This window comes from Echiichthys vipera (genome assembly GCF_963691815.1).
Source record: "Echiichthys vipera genome assembly, chromosome: 12".
Classification (NCBI taxonomy): Eukaryota; Metazoa; Chordata; class Actinopteri; order Perciformes; family Trachinidae; genus Echiichthys; species Echiichthys vipera.
Window position 1 is genome coordinate 7,303,289 of NC_139837.1, and position 21,007 is coordinate 7,324,295.

At 38.8% G+C, this 21,007-nt stretch overlaps 2 protein-coding genes across 4 annotated transcripts in view; both read left to right on the forward strand.

Annotated features, from left to right (window-relative positions):
• The window catches only part of LOC310954631 (DNA (cytosine-5)-methyltransferase 3A-like), a 42,342-nt gene extending 34,518 nt beyond the window's left edge, over positions 1-7,824 (forward strand). For 2 of the 3 annotated variants that reach the window (XM_083924215.1, XM_083924217.1), the window contains 4 exons: positions 177-277; positions 3,292-3,361; positions 4,294-4,412; positions 4,595-7,824. In XM_083924215.1, coding sequence (XP_083780341.1) covers positions 177-277; positions 3,292-3,361; positions 4,294-4,412; positions 4,595-4,736 — 432 coding nt within the window. In that variant the 3' untranslated portion in view covers positions 4,737-7,824. The remainder of the gene's footprint in view (positions 1-176; positions 278-3,291; positions 3,362-4,293; positions 4,413-4,594) is intronic. The other variant, XM_083924216.1, reaches the window with a different exon arrangement.
• A 4,119-nt stretch (positions 7,825-11,943) lies between these two features.
• On the forward strand, positions 11,944-20,710 carry dpysl5a (dihydropyrimidinase like 5a; the record flags this gene model as incomplete). Its single annotated transcript, XM_083923706.1, has 12 exons — positions 11,944-12,204; positions 14,353-14,511; positions 14,843-15,022; positions 15,155-15,223; positions 15,367-15,411; positions 15,582-15,657; positions 16,836-16,992; positions 17,108-17,249; positions 17,427-17,569; positions 17,711-17,918; positions 18,957-19,125; positions 20,431-20,710. The coding sequence occupies 12 exons, from the start codon at positions 11,944-11,946 to the stop codon at positions 20,514-20,516; spliced, it is 1,695 nt and encodes a 564-aa protein (XP_083779832.1). The 3' UTR covers positions 20,517-20,710.
• Between the last annotated feature and the right edge of the window lie 297 nt (positions 20,711-21,007).

Consider the following 21,007-nt stretch of genomic DNA (forward strand, 5'->3'; position numbering starts at 1 on the left):
TGAAACTGAACCTGACCCTAAATTGATTTTAGTCAATCCAATCTACACAAGGAACTTTCCCAATACCAGTAATACTGTGCGATTAAATTGTAACTCTACTTCGCATTACTGTAATACACTGTATGTAAAACAGCACCTTACCTTGGTTCCTGCTGTCTTTCCTCCTCTGATTTCAGTGCAACCCAGTGATGATCGATGCCAAGGAAGTGTCTGCTGCCCACCGTGCCCGCTACTTCTGGGGTAACCTTCCTGGGATGAACAGGTTGGTGTGTGAATGGTGAGGGAAGCAGCAGTCTGTGACATAATGAACACAAAGGAAAAACTAAAGCCTTTGAACAAGGGACTACATAGAACAGAGTTGCTGTGAAACATTTCCCCAAACGTTTAACAATTACAATAGTTAAGATAGTGACATATATATATATCATATATTAATTGATGACATGACCTGCCACCTCTCCAAAATATGTGAATACAGATACTGAAACTAGTTGACGTGAATATAAAAAGAAGTCTATCCTGTAAATGATGTGGGTGGATAATTTAGGAGAAATTTGACATTTCCAGTACGTACTTTTACCTGTTTGAAAATGAGAGGACATTACCCTGCATATGGTATCAGATGGGTCACAAGTGTATTTTGTGATTTATATATGAATGACTGTCTCCACAAAACATTTTTTTTTTTTTAAAGATTCTTTTTTTGGCAGTTTTTCAAGCCATTAGTATATATGACAGACAGGAAATGGAGTGAGAGGGGGGGGGGGCATGCAGCAAAGGGCCGCAGGTCTGAGTCGAACCTGCAGCCGCTGCCTCGAGGACCTTCAGCCTCTTAAATGGGATGACTGCTCCAACCACTGTTCCACCGGCCGCCCCCACAAAACAATTTTGCAAATAGAAATATTTGTTGTTGTATATACACATGTACATCCACATATAAAAATGGGTTAGAAATCCACAAATATGTGTTTTAAAAGTACTTGCAATTTGTATCTGCTACTATAGCAGCATAAAGACAAAGAAGAAAATGTGTAAAAAATACACTTAGCCTAACATTCACTTTGTGAAATGGGGGACTAAAATACACATTCATACAGCTAGAGGCAAGGCATACAAATGCTGGCAAAATACACAAGTGGCTGTAAAAAAAGAGGTAAAATTTAAATATTCACTTGCCATTTTGTCAGTGGACAAAAACATTAATTTTGCACCCTGTCAATTGGACGAGGCCATCTTTGTATCTGGTTATACAGCACGTTAAATGAAGTAAACTACCTCACCTTAGTATTGGTATTGGGAGGCACGGTTGTAAGGGTGCTGGCTCCTGCCCTAACTGGTGTGCTCTCTGCTCTGCTCTACTCAGCTAATTTAAACGGTAGTTAGCTACAGGACAGGTTTCAAATAATTATCTAAAGAATTAAGTTAACGTCAGAACTTACTAGCATACATTTCGCCACTTAAAACCGTTTAAAACAAGCTAAAAATGTAATGTTTTCACTTAACGTTTGACCAAAGAGGTTCAACTCCAAACAGCCGTTTGACGTGCTTTCACTGGCGCAGGTGTTACGCTACGTGATTACGTCATCATACCCTACCATCTACCCTTACCTGATTGGCTGGAATGGAAGGAGACTTCTGATTGGCTACAGTTAAAATAAAATAATAATAAAAATTCAGACGTAAATGTTTCATATTTGTTTTTGGATTGTTCTGCAGAGACATTTAGGTCAGAAATCCTAGAGTTCATCCAAACGCCTCCCATTGCAGATATTTCTTATCGTTTTAATAATGTTTTCTTTAGTGTATTTGATTTTTATGGAAGCTGAGATCAGGCGTCCTTGCAATTATTTGTTGTTATGTCGAGATAATTAACTCGTTATTGTTTCCTTTTATTATTTATTATGCTTATTAGAGATCAGAAGTTAAAAAGGCCCAGGTCCAGCTGACGGTGACGGACTTGGCGAAGTTAGCAGAAGGAAGGATACACGTGTGATTACATCCGGTTTTCAAAATAAGGTGTTAACAAAAAAGTATAAAAAATACACACGAAATAAGATGACTTGGATTATACTCACAGTGAGTTTAAAACATGTCATCTGTGTCCCAAAATTAAAAAGAAAATGCCACTAAATTGTAAGGAAAATGTCTGTTGCCGGGAAAAGAAATGTATTATTATTCCTGACAATGACTGATAGGTGTTGAGGACATCTCTAACTACATACAAATTCAAAACGAAGCATTTTCACATCATCACTTAAGAGATATTACAAAGTCATTTCAGCTTGATCTGAGCTGTTTGAATGTATTTAACATCTATGTCAGTATGAGTGGATCAGAGTTGTAGTGAAGGCTGATTTGAATGCAGTGCATGAAGGCACTACTAATCTCTGATAAACATTATAAGTCAGGGGCCGAAACAATCTTTTGTTTTCTTGTGATAACAAGGTAATTATCGTGCAATTTTCAAATAAAAAAGGTTGTATTCCCGAGATAACAGAATTAAAAAAAAATATCGCAAGCAAGGCTGTTCTCAGTGCAGCAGTAGTAGATTTAAATTGAAGGAAAATATTTAATTACAAATATTGTATTTTTACTTGCTAAATACCACAAATGCAAATTAAATGGTTCTAAACATGTCTTTCCTGTTTTTAAGAATGAACTCAGTGACTATGGCATAAAACATTCAAAGAACTCTAAAGTTATGAGGACTGTGCTATTATATGCAACTTTTGTAATCTTGGGAGCTTCGTAGACTGAAGTTGGTACTTTGACTTTAGACTCTTGAATGAAAAGCCTTGTTGTCCTCTTTACCTGTACCCCTCGGCCTCCTGTCTTCAGTGTTGTAGTTTGTATGTCTTTGTATATCCAAGCTATCTGCTTTTTACTTTTTATATATCAAGATAATTTATTGTCATTGTACAACACAAGGTTGCACGACAAAAAGGCTGTTGTACCTAGTCCCCATTTTTGTGGAGAGAGTCAAAATCACAAAACACATTAATGAAAATGTCTGTGCACATTCAGTAATATCAAGATCTGTGTCCATAAATGCAGCAGAGTGTGTGTTGTGTTTAAATCTAATCAGGTGTATGTAAGTAAGTCTATTTTAGCGGACATTTGAAAAGACGACCAACTCAATCTAATTAGCATGGTCTTCCCAGACGACAGTCAGCAAAGCATAAACAAATGTGCAGTTACTTCGCCAAGCATCAGATTAGTTAAATGGAGTCTAAAGTAATACAGTCTAAAGTCTTAATATACATGTTGGCTCATTGTTCTTCTCTTTTTCAGGCCTCTGAGTGCCATGTGCAATGACAGGGTGGACCTCCAGGACTGTTTAGAACACGGCAGAACAGCTAAGGTACTTGTGTAATACTTGCTGGGACATATGTATTTCAACATGTACATTCCTTACATCACATTCATTTGGTAGAGGCTTCTGTCCAAAGCGACCCACAATAAGTGAATTTAAAAGTCTGATGGCAGAATTGTGTTTTGGCGAATGCTTTCAAAACCAAGGGAACTAGTTAGTGACCGTCAGAACTGTAATTTTAGTCAAAAAAATAAAAGACTATTAAAAAAAAACGAGAAAAACAGACAGAAGGCAAGGAGTGGGAGCCACTCACTGTGCAATTAATAATCTACCCTTACATACCTGGACACTTATCTTCTTTTTTGTGCAATAACTTAATCCACCATTTAAGTGCAATAATTTAATGTTACTGCTCATTTCTGTCATATACAGTCATACATATTTTATCTTATACATTTTATCTACATTTAACTTATCTGATTTAATTTTCTGTGAATTTTATTTTACCTGTACTTTTATCTCTACTTCAACAATATTTAACTTAGAGTTTATAGTTTACTTTTTTTATTTTTTTTTATACTTTCTTTTTTTTTTTTAGCTAAGAGTTTATTGGTTATCTTATACTGTATTTTTTTATATCTTCCTTGTGTTTTTGTAAGCTGCTGAAAATTCAATTTCCTTGCTGGGGTCATCCCAAAGGGATCAATAAAGAGAAGTCTCTAAAAAAACATTGAATTGCTCAAAGCAGGAGTAAGAAACTTTGCACACAGGCGGCTCCCAGTGGCAGCAGGAGGTAACAGTTTAAAAGTACATAACACAGAACTGACAACGTTACCACACAGAATCCTCATCTTTATCAATCGATCTGATCTGTAATGTACGTAGTAATGAAACAGGTAAAATCATATGATAAAAACATAGAACGTGTTAGACTCATGGAATATATTGTTGTCTTGTTTTTCCCTTTTTTTCTCTTTCAGTTTGAGAAAGTGAGGACCATCACCACCAGGTCTAATTCCATCAAGCAGGGCAAGGACCAGCACTTCCCTGTCTACATGAACGAGAAGGAAGACATACTCTGGTGCACTGAGATGGAGAGGTATGTAACATAAAGATCGTCCTTCAGACCACCTTTTACAGCTCTGTCAGCGATCAAAATCTCAAAATGATCTCCCTGTGTCTTTCCCTGTACTGCTCCCTCCCTTCCCGCCTGTCTGCCTGTCTGTCTGTCTGTCTGTCTGTCCTGCTGGTTGTTTTGTGTCTGGCTGGTTTCCCTGTCAGGATCTTTGGCTTCCCAGTTCACTATACGGATGTATCCAACATGAGCCGACTGGCGAGGCAAAGGCTCCTGGGCAGATCATGGAGCGTCCCGGTTATCCGCCACCTGTTTGCACCACTCAAAGATTACTTTGCCTGTGTTTGAGCAGCAAGGAAACTCGCTCAGAACCATTTAGGAACTACAACTGTTGTTGTGAATAGAAATAAGAGCCTTGATCCTCAAATTATACTCTTGTATAATTTGCAAGCGATACGTTGACGTAGATTTCACATTATTTCTTGTATTTGAATTGTAATTCTTATTCTATTTAATTTTGATATGTCATTTTACCTTTTAGCAGTGTTATCAAGTATTGTTGATTTGTTTGTGCAAGCTATACTTGAGACTATGCTTTCTTCTCAAGACACTGAGACAGAAAACATGTATTTTAAAAGAGACGGCGATGCGATGGGAAAGACCTGGAAGATAGGAAATGGTTTTGAGATATGTGAAATGTTTCTGCTGTGTGAGCGTACTGTACGTCGGGGCTGCAACAGGCAGTGCGCCCATGCTTCCAGCTACTGAGCCTCACAGAGATGTGAAGAGAAAGGCGATTTTCTTCAGTGTCACGAGAGCTGTGTCTCTTAAAATCCAAAACACCAGATCACATATACCTCTTTGTTTACAGTTTCTATACACAACTGAAGGTAATAAAGGTACTACTGTAATATGGTTACAATACCATGGTGCTCCAAGACGATGAGAAACATCATAGCCCATGTGGCACTACAACTTTAGACAATACGGAGCTCTTTAACCTGTTGCTGGAAAAAAACTTGTGTTCTGTTCTGTGTCATTTTTGTTCACTTCAAAGGAAAGTGACAGACAGTAGACTGCAAAATAGAGCATATGCTCTTTTCTGCATTTTACAGCTTTTATACAGTTTGTACTGGTGCTAATTTAATCTCTTAGCCTTGCCACACCCAGGCTCACTGCCTGGATCTGCACAAACAGAGAGTGAAGCTAGCCACATGGGCAATGATGTTTTCTGTCAAAAAACTTAAGATCAACGTCTGTGAAACTATTTTCTAGTTTCATCCTGACCAATGACATTACTGTACAACTGTTAGTAAGTGTGGTCGCTGGAGGGAGGGAGGGTGACCAGGCCGGGTAACTCTCCTCGTCAACTTCCACCTCTCTAAACTGAAAAACTGTCAGGTGCAAATCCTCAACATTATGGTGCGGCTTCACAAAGTTCTTCTACCTTTTTATAGCAATTTTGTGCTGTTTTATCAACATTATAAAGCACTTTTATATGTATACTTTCTTTTTTTCTTGATATTTTAAAAAAAAATATTGGTTCTTGTGAATTGTTTTTTTGTTTTGTTTTGTTTTATGATGTGAACTGATCTACCCTCGTGTAATACTTTTTGTATACAGTAGGGCTGTGCCAATAGAAGTGACAGAATGGATTTTGATATGTGAAACCCATGTTATTTGACTCAGTGTACAGTAGATGGATTGACATTTGTAACCCCTTTCCCTTCCTCCATCATCCATATTGTTCCCTGTCTTAAAGCAGTGATACAGTATGTTACTACCCAGATACAAAGAATGTCTATTTCTATTAAGATTGTAAAATGTAAGCCAGAGTTAGGGAACTATGTCATGCGCTTTGTATTATATTTTGTCCCTTGTGAAGGACAGTCGGCCATTTGCCATTTCCCTGATAAAATCGTAGTCGTCATGTTGACAAATTTAATTGCTGATCCGAATTTGGATTACATTCACAAAGTAAATTCTCTTGATTGTAACCTCTGCGATAAAAATGGAGGATTTAGGCTGCAGTTTGTCAAAACGAAAAACTGACAGTGTTTGACGAAGACGTCGGCACTCAAAGAAAAAAGAGGGTAATAAAACACAGATGCTATCGCTTATCTATATCATATTTAAGATTCTAAATTTGAAATTTAATTTCTTAATGTAATTAATTTCTTAAGTGACCTTATTGCCATCACTTTTGTCCGTGCACACTGGGCTTAATATGAGCTCGTGTGTTTTGTGATACTTTAACCAGATGCTATTCCCCCCTCCTATAATACTTAACATCCCCTCATGTTTGTACATTTTGTACATAGAGTTTTCCGGTTGCAATTTATTTTTATCTTTTTTTTTTAATTACGTATGAGATGTACAAATATAATTCTTTGCTAATATATATCATCAAATTAGGGAAAATCTTAGGATAAAGATAAAAAAAAAATCAAGTGACAAATTTGATTCAAAACTTGCTTTGAGCATTAGATGTAGGGAGACTCCTAGTCGACTACTTTATCGTACCGATTTGTTTGTGTCAAGTGAATCCAGATTTAATGTCATGTGATCTTAATAGTGGCCTATGGACAGCTTTAAGATGAACGGTCTCAACTTCACTGCACAGCCCTACATGGTGGTGTTTTTTGCTTCTGTTTCCTTTTGTAAGACTTTAAAAAGAGGGATTGTCCGTGTTTCTGATGGTGCTAAACATTTTATCTAAACAAGAAAAATATATTTGATTGGAAGAGAAATAATGTCTTGACAATGACTGTTTTTAAGTTCCTTGTAGTAACGGAAAAGAACTATTATTTCACTCATATAAATATATTAACAAAGGCATTTTAACTTTGTACTTGAAAAAAAACAAGGATAACAAATAATGAAAGGTTTCCTATATTGTTTTAGACTAGAGATTGCTGTAGTTGGTGCTTATCTGTGGGAAAATCGTGAGAAAAAAACGGTAATAACTTTTACTGTAGCATAATGTATACTTAATACGCATTGCTTCTTAATCCTACATTCCATGCCGTAATATTCTCCATGTCTGTAATCAAAATGTTGTTTTGAATTGATGTTTTTTTAAATCAGAAACAACATTTGAGTTTTACTGTTCAAGGCAGGTCAATAATTCTATATTCGGTGATACTGTTGACACTCTGTGTGACTTTCTTTCTGTCATAACTGTTCATGGCCTATAAGCTTTTCCTCAAGACCAGTTCGTACAGCAAATGTAGCAGTCATTCTCAACTCCGACGCCCCCTCTCCCCATACTTAAGTTTAGTGTCCAGAGAGAAGATAGAGGCTCCGTATGTACTTGTGCTGGAGAACACTTGAATAAATGTATTGTTTTTGTGCAAAAAAACATCTGCCACCTCCTGTCCTTTTTTATTCCTAAACAAGAAAATGTACCTGACCTGAGTTGGAGTCCCTATTTTTCAACCTCAAATATTCTCTGTAATATTAAATATGTATTATTAAAGGTTCCACAGTCAAATTAAACATTGTTAATATTGTTATTTATAAAGAAATAAACTGAAAAACCCAGTTAATCTGCTTCATCAGGACTGTGTGGGTGTGGTTTGATCAGATTTAATTGACAGCGGCTGGATATAACAGCAAACAACCCAAAAAAAGCTATCAGATTTTGATTTGAATGTTGCTAAATACTTATTGGTGAGATCGAATCACATAATATTTATGAGATACTATCTCAGAATACTAAAAAACCTTGTTATTACGATCTCAAGTGGCAAAAATGGGCTTTCTGTGACACATGGTCTCATTATAATGCTAATATTTTGGATGTTGGACGTTTCCAAGCATAATTAATATTCACATTAGTCTGTTTTGGCTTCTAATCATCAGGGGGCTGATAGAGGAGATGTGGATATTGGTATTCAGCTCCAGTTTCCATGCCATCATGCCCTCCAGCAGGGGATTTGGTACGCAATGTCTTGACACCTGGGTCTCCACCAGCAGCAGCTTTAAATAAGGGAGTTTCCCTGCAGCTCCTTTCTGATAAGACCTGCTGAACATGTGGCCACTCTATCGCCTTTTCAATTAGCCATTAATCACACAGAGTTTATGGGTTTGCACTTTCATTCCCTACTAATGCCATGTGCTCGTGAATATATTATTAATTTGCTTTATTTTTAATTCTATTATAACGGCTGCAGATCAAGCCCAGGTTGTGTAAGTGAAGATATAAAGAACATTATGCTACTACTATATGCAATTATCATACACGTAAGCCATTAAATCCACAATAATGGTGATGATTATGCATTCTAATAATCTATTATGTAGCCTCACCCTGCTGTTATCTTAATGTCACCCCCTTCCTGTGACAGTGGTACAGCCTCCTTACAGTGGACACGCCCTACGTCCAGAGTAATTGGTTGCTTAGGCGACCAAGCCTTCACTCAGCGCTGCTGATTGGAGCGTCGCACCGTCTCACGGCCTGGATGCTGCGAGCCGCATCAAGTGAACCCCAGAAAGGTGGAATGGTACCGGAAAACAGGCGATTAGCCTACAAAACAAAAGCATAGAAATATGTCCAGAGACAAAAAAATAAAATCAACAATATTAAACAAAAATAAAGAAGATGATTAAGCCACTGCAACATTTTGTATTTGATAAAGTAAACACTGGACAGATTATTTAAATGAATTGCATTGCTGTAATATACATATGTGTAAGAAGAAGACATTATACATTTCAACAATATATTTATAAACATCTTATTATATGACCATTTCCTAAACATATGCAACACACTGGGTCACCCAAAGAGTCATTTGCATCATTGTTTTTAGTTTTGAGATATTTATTAACGGATTAATGTCACTTATTGATTTTATTACCAACCAGTATGGCATGGGGAGTATATACGTTTTGATTGTAGTATAATGTAAATGAATAAATAGTTTGAAAACATGTTCCCAAGATGAGAGCAAACACATTTTCAATGTCATGCAAATTGCTTCTTGAATGCAGTAGTGAGAGTCTGACATCTAATTTTCCCTATTTCTACTTTGCGAAGGAAAACCATTCGGGTTTTATTTTGAAATGCATAACCGGAAGTCTTACTTGCATGTCTTTGTCGACTTGATGGTGATGATGCTGCGGTCTGCTGGTACCGGACCGGCCAGGAAGGCATCCATCTGGTGTGTGTATCTCCTTGGGAAGTGCCATCCACGGATTGTGTAGCATTTTGTTCCTGTGAGAAAGGAGAGCCGAGTGGAGCAGCAGCAGTAGCAGCAGCAGCAGGCCCATAGAGGAGGTATGTGGTCCACATCATCAGCATTATTCTGACTAGTTGGCTGCAGCGTCTTGGGGAGGAAATCCTCCCCTGGAGCCTTTTTTTCCACACATACCCCCTGGCTACACACAGCTACACTCGTCTGGGTGACTGCCCTGCATGCTGTTCCTGCCACCCTCCCAGGATCTATACACACCCTTAAGTACAATACACCATGCAACCTGGCAGTATAGGGCTGTGTGATTATAACGTGAAGCCACTTTGCGCCGAGATAGCGAGCTTGTCTTCACCGTGGAGGAGTGAGAGGAGGGACTAGGGCGGTCTGAGAGTTGGGAAGGCGGTTTCTAGGTCGCCAGTGAGCGCCGTGCAGCCGATCATGCCGGATGGAGACCGGTTTCTTTGTGTCAAGTGGAAGTGTCATCATTCCACCGCGATCACACTTCTGAAGTAAAATTACATTGTTTGCCGCGATATTTTATTCTGTTTGATACTGACTGACACCTATCTGCGATTGCGTTTGAATTATAGCAAACATTTAATAGATTTAATGGACAAATCACATAAATATAAAGACATGATTTGGCCAATAGTAGCAGGGCCTATAGTTTTATAATGGCAGTACGAAGTGGACATTTAAACACGTGTACTACAGTTTCATACATTGCATCTGTATGTATTTTATTTGTTAGTGTGCATGTCTTAATACAGGTAAGAGAAGCTCATCTGTTTTTTGTTATTGAACCGGAGTCAACTTATAGGCCCTGTATTATAATAATAACTTTATTGTAGTCTGGGGCTGCCTCCACGTAAATATTGCACGTGTGTTTCCCCTCTTCTAACTTGAAGCCTGTTAATATCAATGCCCATCCTAACCCATCATCCATCAGATCTAGATGTGTGAAGGAGTCCATGCCATGCAGTAAAGTTGCCGCACCCTCATACGTACGCATCATGCACGCACACACGCAAGCACGCAGGGTGTACAGACACACACACACACAGACAAACACACACACACACACACACACACACACCATCAATACAGTGGTGTAGAAGAGAAGGGAGGAGGCAGATCTCGAAGATCTTTGTTATTGAAGAATAATCACTGACAATAGTCACACCCAGTTTACCCACTAACTGATATTAAGAAAATACATGTTTAATTATTGTTCCTGTGATGTTTGTGCTGTTTAGAGCGACCTTTGTAGTTGTGACCAGGACTGTAAAAACACTGAAGTCATGAGACCCCAACACACCTTCAAAATCTGGACCTGGCTGACACTAACAAGAATTATTGAATTCATTTCAATTATGTACATTTAGCAAAATGAAGACGGTAATAAAACCCTGAATACTGAATCCATTCTTCTTCTTTTGTAGTCCAAAAGTCATCTGATTTAAATCTACTGCGTCAAAAAACGACAACACTTGAATCTGTCTATACCAAACCATGTGTATATGTTTAATTTTTTAATATAAACATCTCACAAGTTGCTAAAATTCTCAAATTTCCAGGAAGAAAATCCAAGTACATGACTTCATAGTTCGTAGTGGTAGCTACAGCCTTGGTTGTGACCCCTTAGTATAAAGTCATAACTCATCACAGGTTGGTTTTTATGATCTAAATTTGCTTTGTCTGTGAGTTGTGAGCAGCAAACAGCGATATAACCGTTTCAGATTCCGTCATTAGAAGCATTTCAGATGCTGAAGGGGTAAAACTATTCAATACCTCGCAAATAAGAAGACTTAGATTCATCTCGAGAGCTACTGATCTACAGCAGAGCTATTTTCCATGAATGTAGTGGAAGGAAGGCACCTCAATTTCTTAGTTCATATTTTTCAGGCACTATCATTTGTTCTGTATAGCTTCATATTGAGTGAACATCATTGTAATTAGCTTAATGCTGCTTTAGTCCCCTCAAAATAATGGCCTCATTGGCCCTTGTCTACTGGACTCCGCTTCTTTCTATTCACCACTACGTCACTGTCTATTCGGAGGTCAGGTCGCAGGCAGTGACCGACACAGCCTACTCAGTCTTGTAGCTGATGTCAGTCACAGCCGGACAGACTGGTTACAGGGCAGCATCACTGATTCTTGTCTCTGCTTGACTCACTACACTGTCTCATGATGAGGTTCTGTAAAAAGTTATCTCTCTTAAGTTTCTTGTAGAAAAACTTGCTTTAGCTGTAACTTTTCTTGTGCTTTTTGTAATTGAGTGCTTTAACTTTACCAGAACTTTAGCAGCTGCCATTGGTAAATCTTTTTCTCTCTCTCTTCCTTACAGAGCTATAGCCATGTCTTCCAGCTCAGCGATGGTGCGGATCCTGATAAAGGGCGGCAAGGTGGTGAACGACGACTGCACCCAGGAGGCCGACGTCTACATCGAGAACGGCATCATCCAGCAGGTTGGGAAGGAGCTGATGATTCCAGGTGGAGCCAAAGTGATCGACGCCTCTGGAAAACTGGTCCTCCCCGGGGGTATCGACACCAGCGTCCATCTGGAGGAGAGTTTCATGAACGCAACCACGGCAGATGACTTCTACAGCGGCACCAAGGTAACATCCTGCTGGAAATATCAAGAAAGATGAAGACGGAAGGGTTTAGATTGGAAGTAAGGCAAGAGCATGAAATAAGAACCATGTTTCTGCAGAATCAGTATTCTCATTCTACTTAATGTGCTAAATTTATCTCGACTCAGTTGGATATCTCCCCTAGATAAATAAATAGTAATAGTCTGTATGAAAAAAATGCATGGTTAAGCCTATTTTTGTGTGATTTAAGTACTTGACAAACTAAAAGTAAGAGTATTTTGTCATTAGTGCAAAATGAACATAACAGTTTCAAGTGAAATCACATGATAGTAAATATTTAGTTGACATAATTTGTGTTATGATATCTCGATATATAATGTGTTGGTTTTAATATCAGACAGAGTTGGGTGAAACTGATGCCAATTTTAGCCGAGATGTCAGGTTTTCTGTCTTTTCTTACTCTCCTATGATTGTAAAGATTGAGTTTTAGACTGCTGGTTGGAACAAACACCCTGCACTTTGATCTGTAGACTGTTGAAATGCTCTTCAGAGAGCCAGATGTCACAAATCCCGCTTTGAAATTGCGGGTGATAATCAAGAACCAGATAAACCGCGGACAGAAGCAGGATCATTGCTTAAAAAACATGTACAGAAAACAGCACAGAACCATTTAAATGTAAGAACAAGCTGCAATGCAAACTACAGTTGTGATGGCCATCTTTCATTTTACAGACACAATGATTGATCAATTATTCCAAAAAATAACCAGTAGATTTATAGTTCTAATATTTTCCTGGAAGTTTCACAAGGCTGAAGAGTGTCTTTCACCATCATTACACAACGATGATCTAGCACTTTTGCTCGTGGAATGAAGTAGGGTCGTACCGTTATGGGATCTTTAAGGTCAATACCCATACCGTTACAGGTATTTAAAAACTTTAACATTATTATACTTTATATAAACATTTTCAGTTAAATAAACTTCACGTTCGGTATCAGTCAATCACAGACCATTTAAAAATAAAGAATAAATAAAAAGAAAATAAAAAGCAAAATAATACTGTGAGTTCAGTGTCAGTTGCTTAACATTTAAATAATAATTGATATATGAAACCATTTCAAAATCAGACCAAGTATCATTTCCTGCATTATATGTTCGTAAAAAGGTTCGCAGATACTAATAGGTGCCTAATATCGGCTAAGCGATATATTGGTCTGGCTCTAGAATGAAGTCATCATGGCTGCTGATACGGACTGGGATATCCCACTCTGCTTCAGGGCACCATGATGACTCATCAGTCTGTAGCACTATGAGATGATGTGGTATGAGAGATGACGGAGGATGTTTTAGTAACTGGACAGACAGACCGCGGCCGCGAGACACTGGTGACAGACACTATTCTCCACTGTTCGCTCCACATTCCTCTCTCCGTCTCCCTCCTCGCCCCTCCCTGCCTGCTCCGCCGCCGTGCTCCAAAATAAGTCCTTAGACAAATGCAGATGAGTATCTGTTTCCATGGATACCAGGGGACTGCTGCAAAGACTGCTGCAAAGCCTTTTCACACACGCCATTGTGCTTGGAGACAATGGTTCTCAGACCCACGCCCCCCTCGTCCTCCCTCCCACTACACACCACTCAGCTGACAGATGCTCAGTGACACATGCACTTAGACACAAAACAAACTCTGTTTTGGGGTTATTACGATTTGCTGTAGTTTGGGTTTAAAACATTTAAATCTATTTTTTGGAGGATAGTAAGTAAGAAGTGCTTATACCGTAAAGAAATGATACTGTGAGGGGCAGTCAATCCTAGCTGTGCATTAACTACTGAAGGATTTATGTTTCCCTCAGCAGTCATCTGCAAATAACTATTAAAAAAATGCATTAATGGCAATTGAGCCTTCTTTTATGCTTAGAGCAGGAGCTGCGTTGATCAGTGGATCACCGTGCCTTCAGTATTTATGGGCTTAATAAATCAATATCTTCTGCTTCAACGTCACTCAATGCCTTAGTTTATTGATCATTTTGTTAATTTAACCTCAGTTCATGTTAGTCTTTAATGGCAATTGAAAAAAACACAGAATAACAGACTTAAAGATGTTTCCACAATACAGATAGCAATGACACCCTCAATTTAAGTAACTTGAGAGCCGTTGTTTGCATTTCTTCTAGGCTGCTCTAGCAGGGGGTACAACCATGGTGATTGGACACATTCTGCCAGAGAAGAATGAGTCTTTGCTGGAAGCCTACGAAAATTGCCGCAGCTCTGCGGACCCCAAAGCCTGCTGTGACTACGCTCTGCATGTGGGAGTTACTTGGTGGGGACCCAAGGTACTCCAACACTGTGCCTCCCTCTCCACATGATAATTTTTCTTTCCACAATAGTTCCTTTTAAGGCAAAATAAACAACATTAAGTCTTGAACTATTAGCTGTGAGCAGCATGTGAGTGTTAGTGATAATAGTTAATCATTGGTAAAAAATAATGAAAAACCTGATTTTTGCAATAGATATATTAGACTGTCTTTATCCACAAAAAAAATATTTTGCCAAATATTATGGGTACATACGAATTGCTGAGATCTGGATTCTACTGTGTACACAGAAAGACACTGGTTCAAGCTGAGAGATGCTAGAGACCATTTACACTTCCCTTTCCTGCAGGTGCGAGCTGAAATGGAGAAGCTGGTGAGGGAGAACGGAGTGAATTCCTTTCAGATGTTCATGGCCTATAAGGACATGTTCATGCTGAGGGACAGCGAGCTCTTCCAGGCTCTGCAGCACTGTAAGGACATCGGAGCCATAGCAAGAGTCCATGCTGAAAATGGGGAACTGGTGGCAGAGGTGAGGGGGACTCATCATCATCCAGTCTATTATTTCTATTGGAGAAATTAAATGATCATAAATGGCTTTTTTAATGAACTTTGTATTAATTTGTTGTATACATAATTCATGATATCTCCTCTCCTCTTCCAGGGCGCAAAAGAAGCACTGGACCTGGGCATTAGTGGCCCAGAGGGAATTGAAATCAGTAGACCTGAAGAGGTATTATACTGTAGCCAGGATTTAAAATAAACGTTTATTATATTTAGACTCTTTCTTTCTTTCTTTCTTTCAGTGATGAAATAAATCCAGTCTCTATCTTAGTTTTTCACTATGATTCCTCACAGTCTTCTGTTTCATTACAGTTGGAGGCAGAGGCGGCCCACAGGGCAATTACCATCGCCAACAGGGTGAGTGAGATCTCTCCAGCACAACTAAAGAAATATATGATGATGAAAAGACAAGATTATTTTTCTTATATTACATACTGTAACGTGTGTGTGTGTGTGTGTGTGTGTGTGTGTGTGTGTGTGTGTGTGTGTGTGTGTGTGTGTGTGTGTGTGTGTGTGTTTTCTGATAGGCCCACTGCCCGATCTATCTTGTCAATGTGTCCAGTATGTCTGCAGGAGACGTCGTGGCTACAGCCAAGATGCAGGGTAGGAACTATTTTCTGCTACAATTCCCATTATCATCTTGGGAATTTTTCCAAAGCAATTAATATAAATTTAGAAATGCAGTGCCGATGATAGTACAGATTTACTTTTGGAATTTTAATTATACATTAATAGGATAGCTCCATCAAATTTATTCACCTTGAGAGATTTATGATGGCAAACTCGGATTTTGTTCTTTATAAACCCTAAAATGTAAATTAACCACATAGGCACATAGATGCCAGCGCAGATGGGGCAGTAGATTTTCCTAACGTTCATGCTAAGAAGAAGAAGAAGAAGAATTCCTTTATTAGTCCCTCGAATGTGTGTTAAAGCGTGACACCAGGCTACCTCTATAAAGGTACTATGTTGTGAATGATGTGTTCTTAATCAAATGTGATATTAATACATTATAACTCCCATCTTGCTTGCTGTGCGCTCATCAGTTTCTCCTCTCTGCCGCTCCGCAGTCTGAGTGCTGGGCAGCCAAAGTCATTCAAATTGAAATAGAAATTGAAGTCATTTGGGCAAAAATCCCACTTGTGACATTCACTTGGCCAGAAATGAGTGCGCTTTGTACAGGTATAAAGGGTATATATATATATATATATATATATATATACACACACAAATATATATAGCCTGCACGCTGTCCAGTGCTGTTACAGATATTTCCTGGAATGATTCCTGCAATAATAATGCAGATTCTTCAAGAGCGCAGATGTGGAAGACCTGGAAACACTGACCAATCAGAATGCTTTTCGGGAGGGTGGCTTAAAGAAACTTGCGCAAAAAGTGTTGTGTGTTTCAGAAAGAGGGTGAATACAGGTATATTTACACAGACAGTATGATGTAAAATAATGTAGCCTTTGTTACATTAAAGCGTGTAAACATGTTCTAGTAGAAAGCCACAGTTATAAACCTGGAAATATATGAATGATAAGGGACCTTTAAAATGTTTTTAAAATAAACTTTTGAAATAGTAATTCTCTGGACAAAAAAATAGATTTTTAAATAGTCACTGGTATGTTTTCCCAACGTGTTTTAGAGTGAAACAACTCATGGTTTACTGGCTTAATCTTTTAATCTCTTGCTTGCTTAATCTCTGCCTCTTTGCTTACAACACTCTTTTCCCTATCATTTAATCCAGTGTGCATCCATATTGTACTGTCTAACCACAGGTAAGGTGGTCCACGGTGAAACAACCACAGCCCACGCTGTGCTGAACGGTATGCAGTACTATCACCAGGACTGGGCCCATGCTGCTGCCCACGTGACCGTGCCTCCTCTCCGCCTGGACCCCAATACTCCCAATTTTCTAATGAGCCTGCTGGGAAAGTGAGGAAAACGCTATAAAATCTCACATTAAATGTAATATGATGTCAGTGTTTCTGGTTCCCTCCACCGCTGCAGTAATAAATGTGACTTTTAATCTCACTCTGTTCGACCGCAGTGACACTCTGAATGTTGTGGGGTCTGACCACCGTCCCTTCACCATCAAACAGAGAGCCATGGGCAAGGATGATTTCACAAAGATCCCCCACGGGCTTCCTGGCATTCAGGATCGCATGAGCGTCATCTGGGAGAAAGGAGTGGTATGTGTTGTTCTTTCGTTCCTGTCTGGCTCTGTTTTGTTTTGGTGGTTATCGATTTGAACTTTTAAAACAAAATAAAAGACGGCATAACACAAAGTAAGTCCCAAAGAAACATCTGCTTCTGAAATCAGTTGTTTCAGTCAGATGTTGTGTGTGATACTTTGTTATAATTCACAGATTGGAGGTAAAATGGATGAGAATCGCTTTGTTGCAGTCACAAGCTCAAACGCAGCCAAGATCTACAACCTCTACCCCAGAAAAGGAAGGATCATCCCAGGAGCAGATGCTGATGTGGTGGTCTGGGACCCCGAGGGATCCAAGTATGAAACTCAATCCATCCATTCATCGACCGCCTTGCCTCGCTGCAGCTTTTATCTCTCGAATCTCTGGAGCGGATTAGCTTTTTGTCTGATTTAACCTTTCTCTCACCTCACCTTTTTCTTTTCCATCTCTGTCTGCAGAACCATTTCTGTGGATAACCAGGTCCAGGGAGGAGATGTAAACCTTTATGAAGGTCTCCGTTGTCATGGAGTACCCCTGGTGACCATCAGCCGTGGCCGTCTGGTCTATGAAAATGGCATATTCACGTGTGCCGAGGGCTCTGGAAAGTTTTGCCCCTTGAGGACCTTCCCAGATTACCTTTACAAGAAGATGGTCCAGAGGGAAAAGGTAGCAGACAGAACTGTCTTTCCTTCTTTTGTTTCCTTCTTTCTCTCTTCTGTCTTCCTTCCTTCTTTACTTCTTCTCTCCCTCATTTCTTTTTTATCTCCCCTTCTTTCTTTCTTTTCTTATTTCCTTCCTTTGACTCCTTCTCTAGTTTCCCTCTTTGAATTTCTTGTTTACTTCGTTTCCCTTTTTTTGTTTCCTTATTTGTTTTCCCCATCCCTTTCTTCTTTCTTTCTTTTCTTATTACCTTCTTCGGATTTCTTCTTAATCTTCCCTCTGAAGTTACCTTGTTTCCTTCCTGTGTTTCCTTAATTGTTTTTTCCATTCATTCATGCCTCCCTTCTCTCCCTCCTTCTCTCTTATTTCCTGATTAATTCATTTTTAAGTTTCCCTCTGTAGGTTCCTTTTTTACTTCTTGCACACTGTAGGCCAATAATGGTTTCCATGGCCACAAGGGTCTGTGTCGGCCCACATGCGCTAGAAAAGCAAGCTGCAGACTATATTCTCTATCCTTGGTCGTATTCTTGTGAAGTGGTCGCACACTCTTTTCCTTTTTCTTTTTTTTATTTAGATGGACAAACATAAATTTTGACCCTGACATGATTTAAACATGCAACCTTCTCGCTACAGTTGCACCAGAGTCAGTGTCAGGCAGTGGGATAAAATGTATCACAATTCAACCTCTGACAAAGTACACCAGTGTTGATATTGAGCTGTAGTCCAGCTAAGCTGCTATCTTGGTTGTCAAAAGAAGAAGTTCTCAACATAAGTGATCTTAATTCTGCTTGAGTGATATCACTATTAAGTCACCGTATTTCTGCTTGAAAATAATATTATACTAGTACTCTGTTACTAATGCTATTATTACTGCTACTTCACTAGTTTCTTCTAAGAAATCATTTTCTATTCATGTTTACAATTCAGTATAAAACTATTTGAAACGACTTTATTTTTTTTGCATTCACATATTCATTAACCTGGATGTATGCATTAATGTGTGTAATATATCTGTGTATGCGTGTTGACATGTTGACCTACCAGTGCCAGGCTGTGAAAGCTGTCGAGCGGGAGCCCTACACGGGTGATGTGGTTGCAGTGGTCAACTCGGGAAAGAGGGACCTTGGCGATTCAGATGTGGGCACTCCAACACGCCCCTGCACCCGGCACGGGGGTGTGAGGGACCTCCAAGAGTCCAGCTTCAGCCTGTCTGGTAAGAATCAACAGATTCACTGAGATATCAATATTTCTATTTTTAATTTATATGATGTGTAAGAGAGGGAGTATTTTTTAGGATGCATTCTTTCATACTAACTGCAGTCTTTTTGGTAAAATCTAGAGAAATGCTATTCTGTCACTGATTTTCCAACCTATATTGGCCTGAGGGCGCCCTATTTAAGAAATTTGTTTTTATAGCCCTTTATAAAAGAATGTTACAAATTGCTTTGCCAAGCCAAGGTATATTAGAAGTCATACACATCCTCTTTTCCGTTATATTCTTCATTTATATACATATTCAGACTTCAAAGTTCCCCACTATACGTTTTAAATCATTTTAATTGGGACAGTAGAGGTTGGATAGGAAATTAGGAGATTGTCGGGGTCTGACAAGTAACAAAGTTTTGTGGCCGGATTCACACTATTTATCGACAGCACCTTCACACATAAGCAACCAGGGAACCGCCCCCAGTACACATTTAGACCAATGGGGAATATTTACTGAAATTATTTTGCATCAAATGTACAATATGTTGCTGCCTGGTAGGGCTGTGTGATTAATCAAATTTTAGTTTCAGTAAGGAGTTTGGCTTGCAAAGTCCAGCGCACCCCCATAGTTCACCAAACTGTCGGTTATATGCTCAGGTGTTTTCAGTCGGTTATGGCAGTGCACTACCACATATTTGATCTTATTTATATTGATGTACTGTTTTATCTTTAAATGTGTATATATTTTCATATTATTTATTTATCTATATTTTGTTTATTTTTTGTATTTGTTTTGTTGAATTATATTTAAATTTCCCCCAAAAAAATCAGCAAGTTTTTTAAAGTTCATTCAATAAATGTTTTCAAAGTTAATGAGTTAAATAATCGTGATCTCAATATTGACCAAAATAATACCATAGTTAATAAATAATAATTTACCATAATTGAGCAGCTCTAGTGCCTGGGAATTAATTTTGCCTTGGAAGTTTACAGTTTGCTCTGTTTGATTAAAAAATGATTATTCAGGCAAAAGAAGGGCCAGATTCAATGTCATAAATGCACTATGTACATACATTACACCCATACTGGCTGCTAAACAGAAATGGTTTAAGTAGCATTTGAAATGGAATAAGAGGAATTGAATTGATGAGTATACTTGCTTGAACCCCCCTGGAACTTAACTTAACATAAGCTTAGCATAACCCTTTACAATACCACAAGTAAAGATGATTGAGCTGCACTTACATACTACGAGGAAACAGAAGTTCCTCGTGTTTCACTGCTGAACCCATTCACATCATCACGTTCCCAGGTGCCCAGATCGATGACAACCTCCCAAAGAGATCCTCGGCCAGGATCCTCGCTCCTCCTGGAGGTAGATCCAGCGGAATCTGGTAACCAATCAGACGGCCGATACGTGAAGCGGAAGAATGACACCTGAGGGAAACATATGGCCAAGCAAGATGATTTGTTTTTTCTCTCTGGAAGCTTAGGATGTGTGCGGGGCGTTATGGAGTCATGTTTTTTTTATTTTGAACTCAGCACAGTTACATAGGACTGTGAAACGTTAAGGTGTATGACATTTTCTGTAATACTATTGGATTATTGCTACCAAATTACTGTCAAATATAAGCAGCAAATAAAAGATGAGTTGTCGGTGAATTAGTTTGGCAGTTGGACCATGTTAGGGGAAATATGTTACAAATAGATTTAGGAATATGAGGGGTGGTTTTTATGATGCGATTGTGTTACCTCACTGTAAAATACGATTTTGCACTTGTATCATGTTCTATTTAGATGCCTTTTTACATGATTTCATGTCACAAATATCACAAATGTCTTTTTACTGCGAGCCATGGTGAGTGAAATGTAATAAATTATTACGAGGG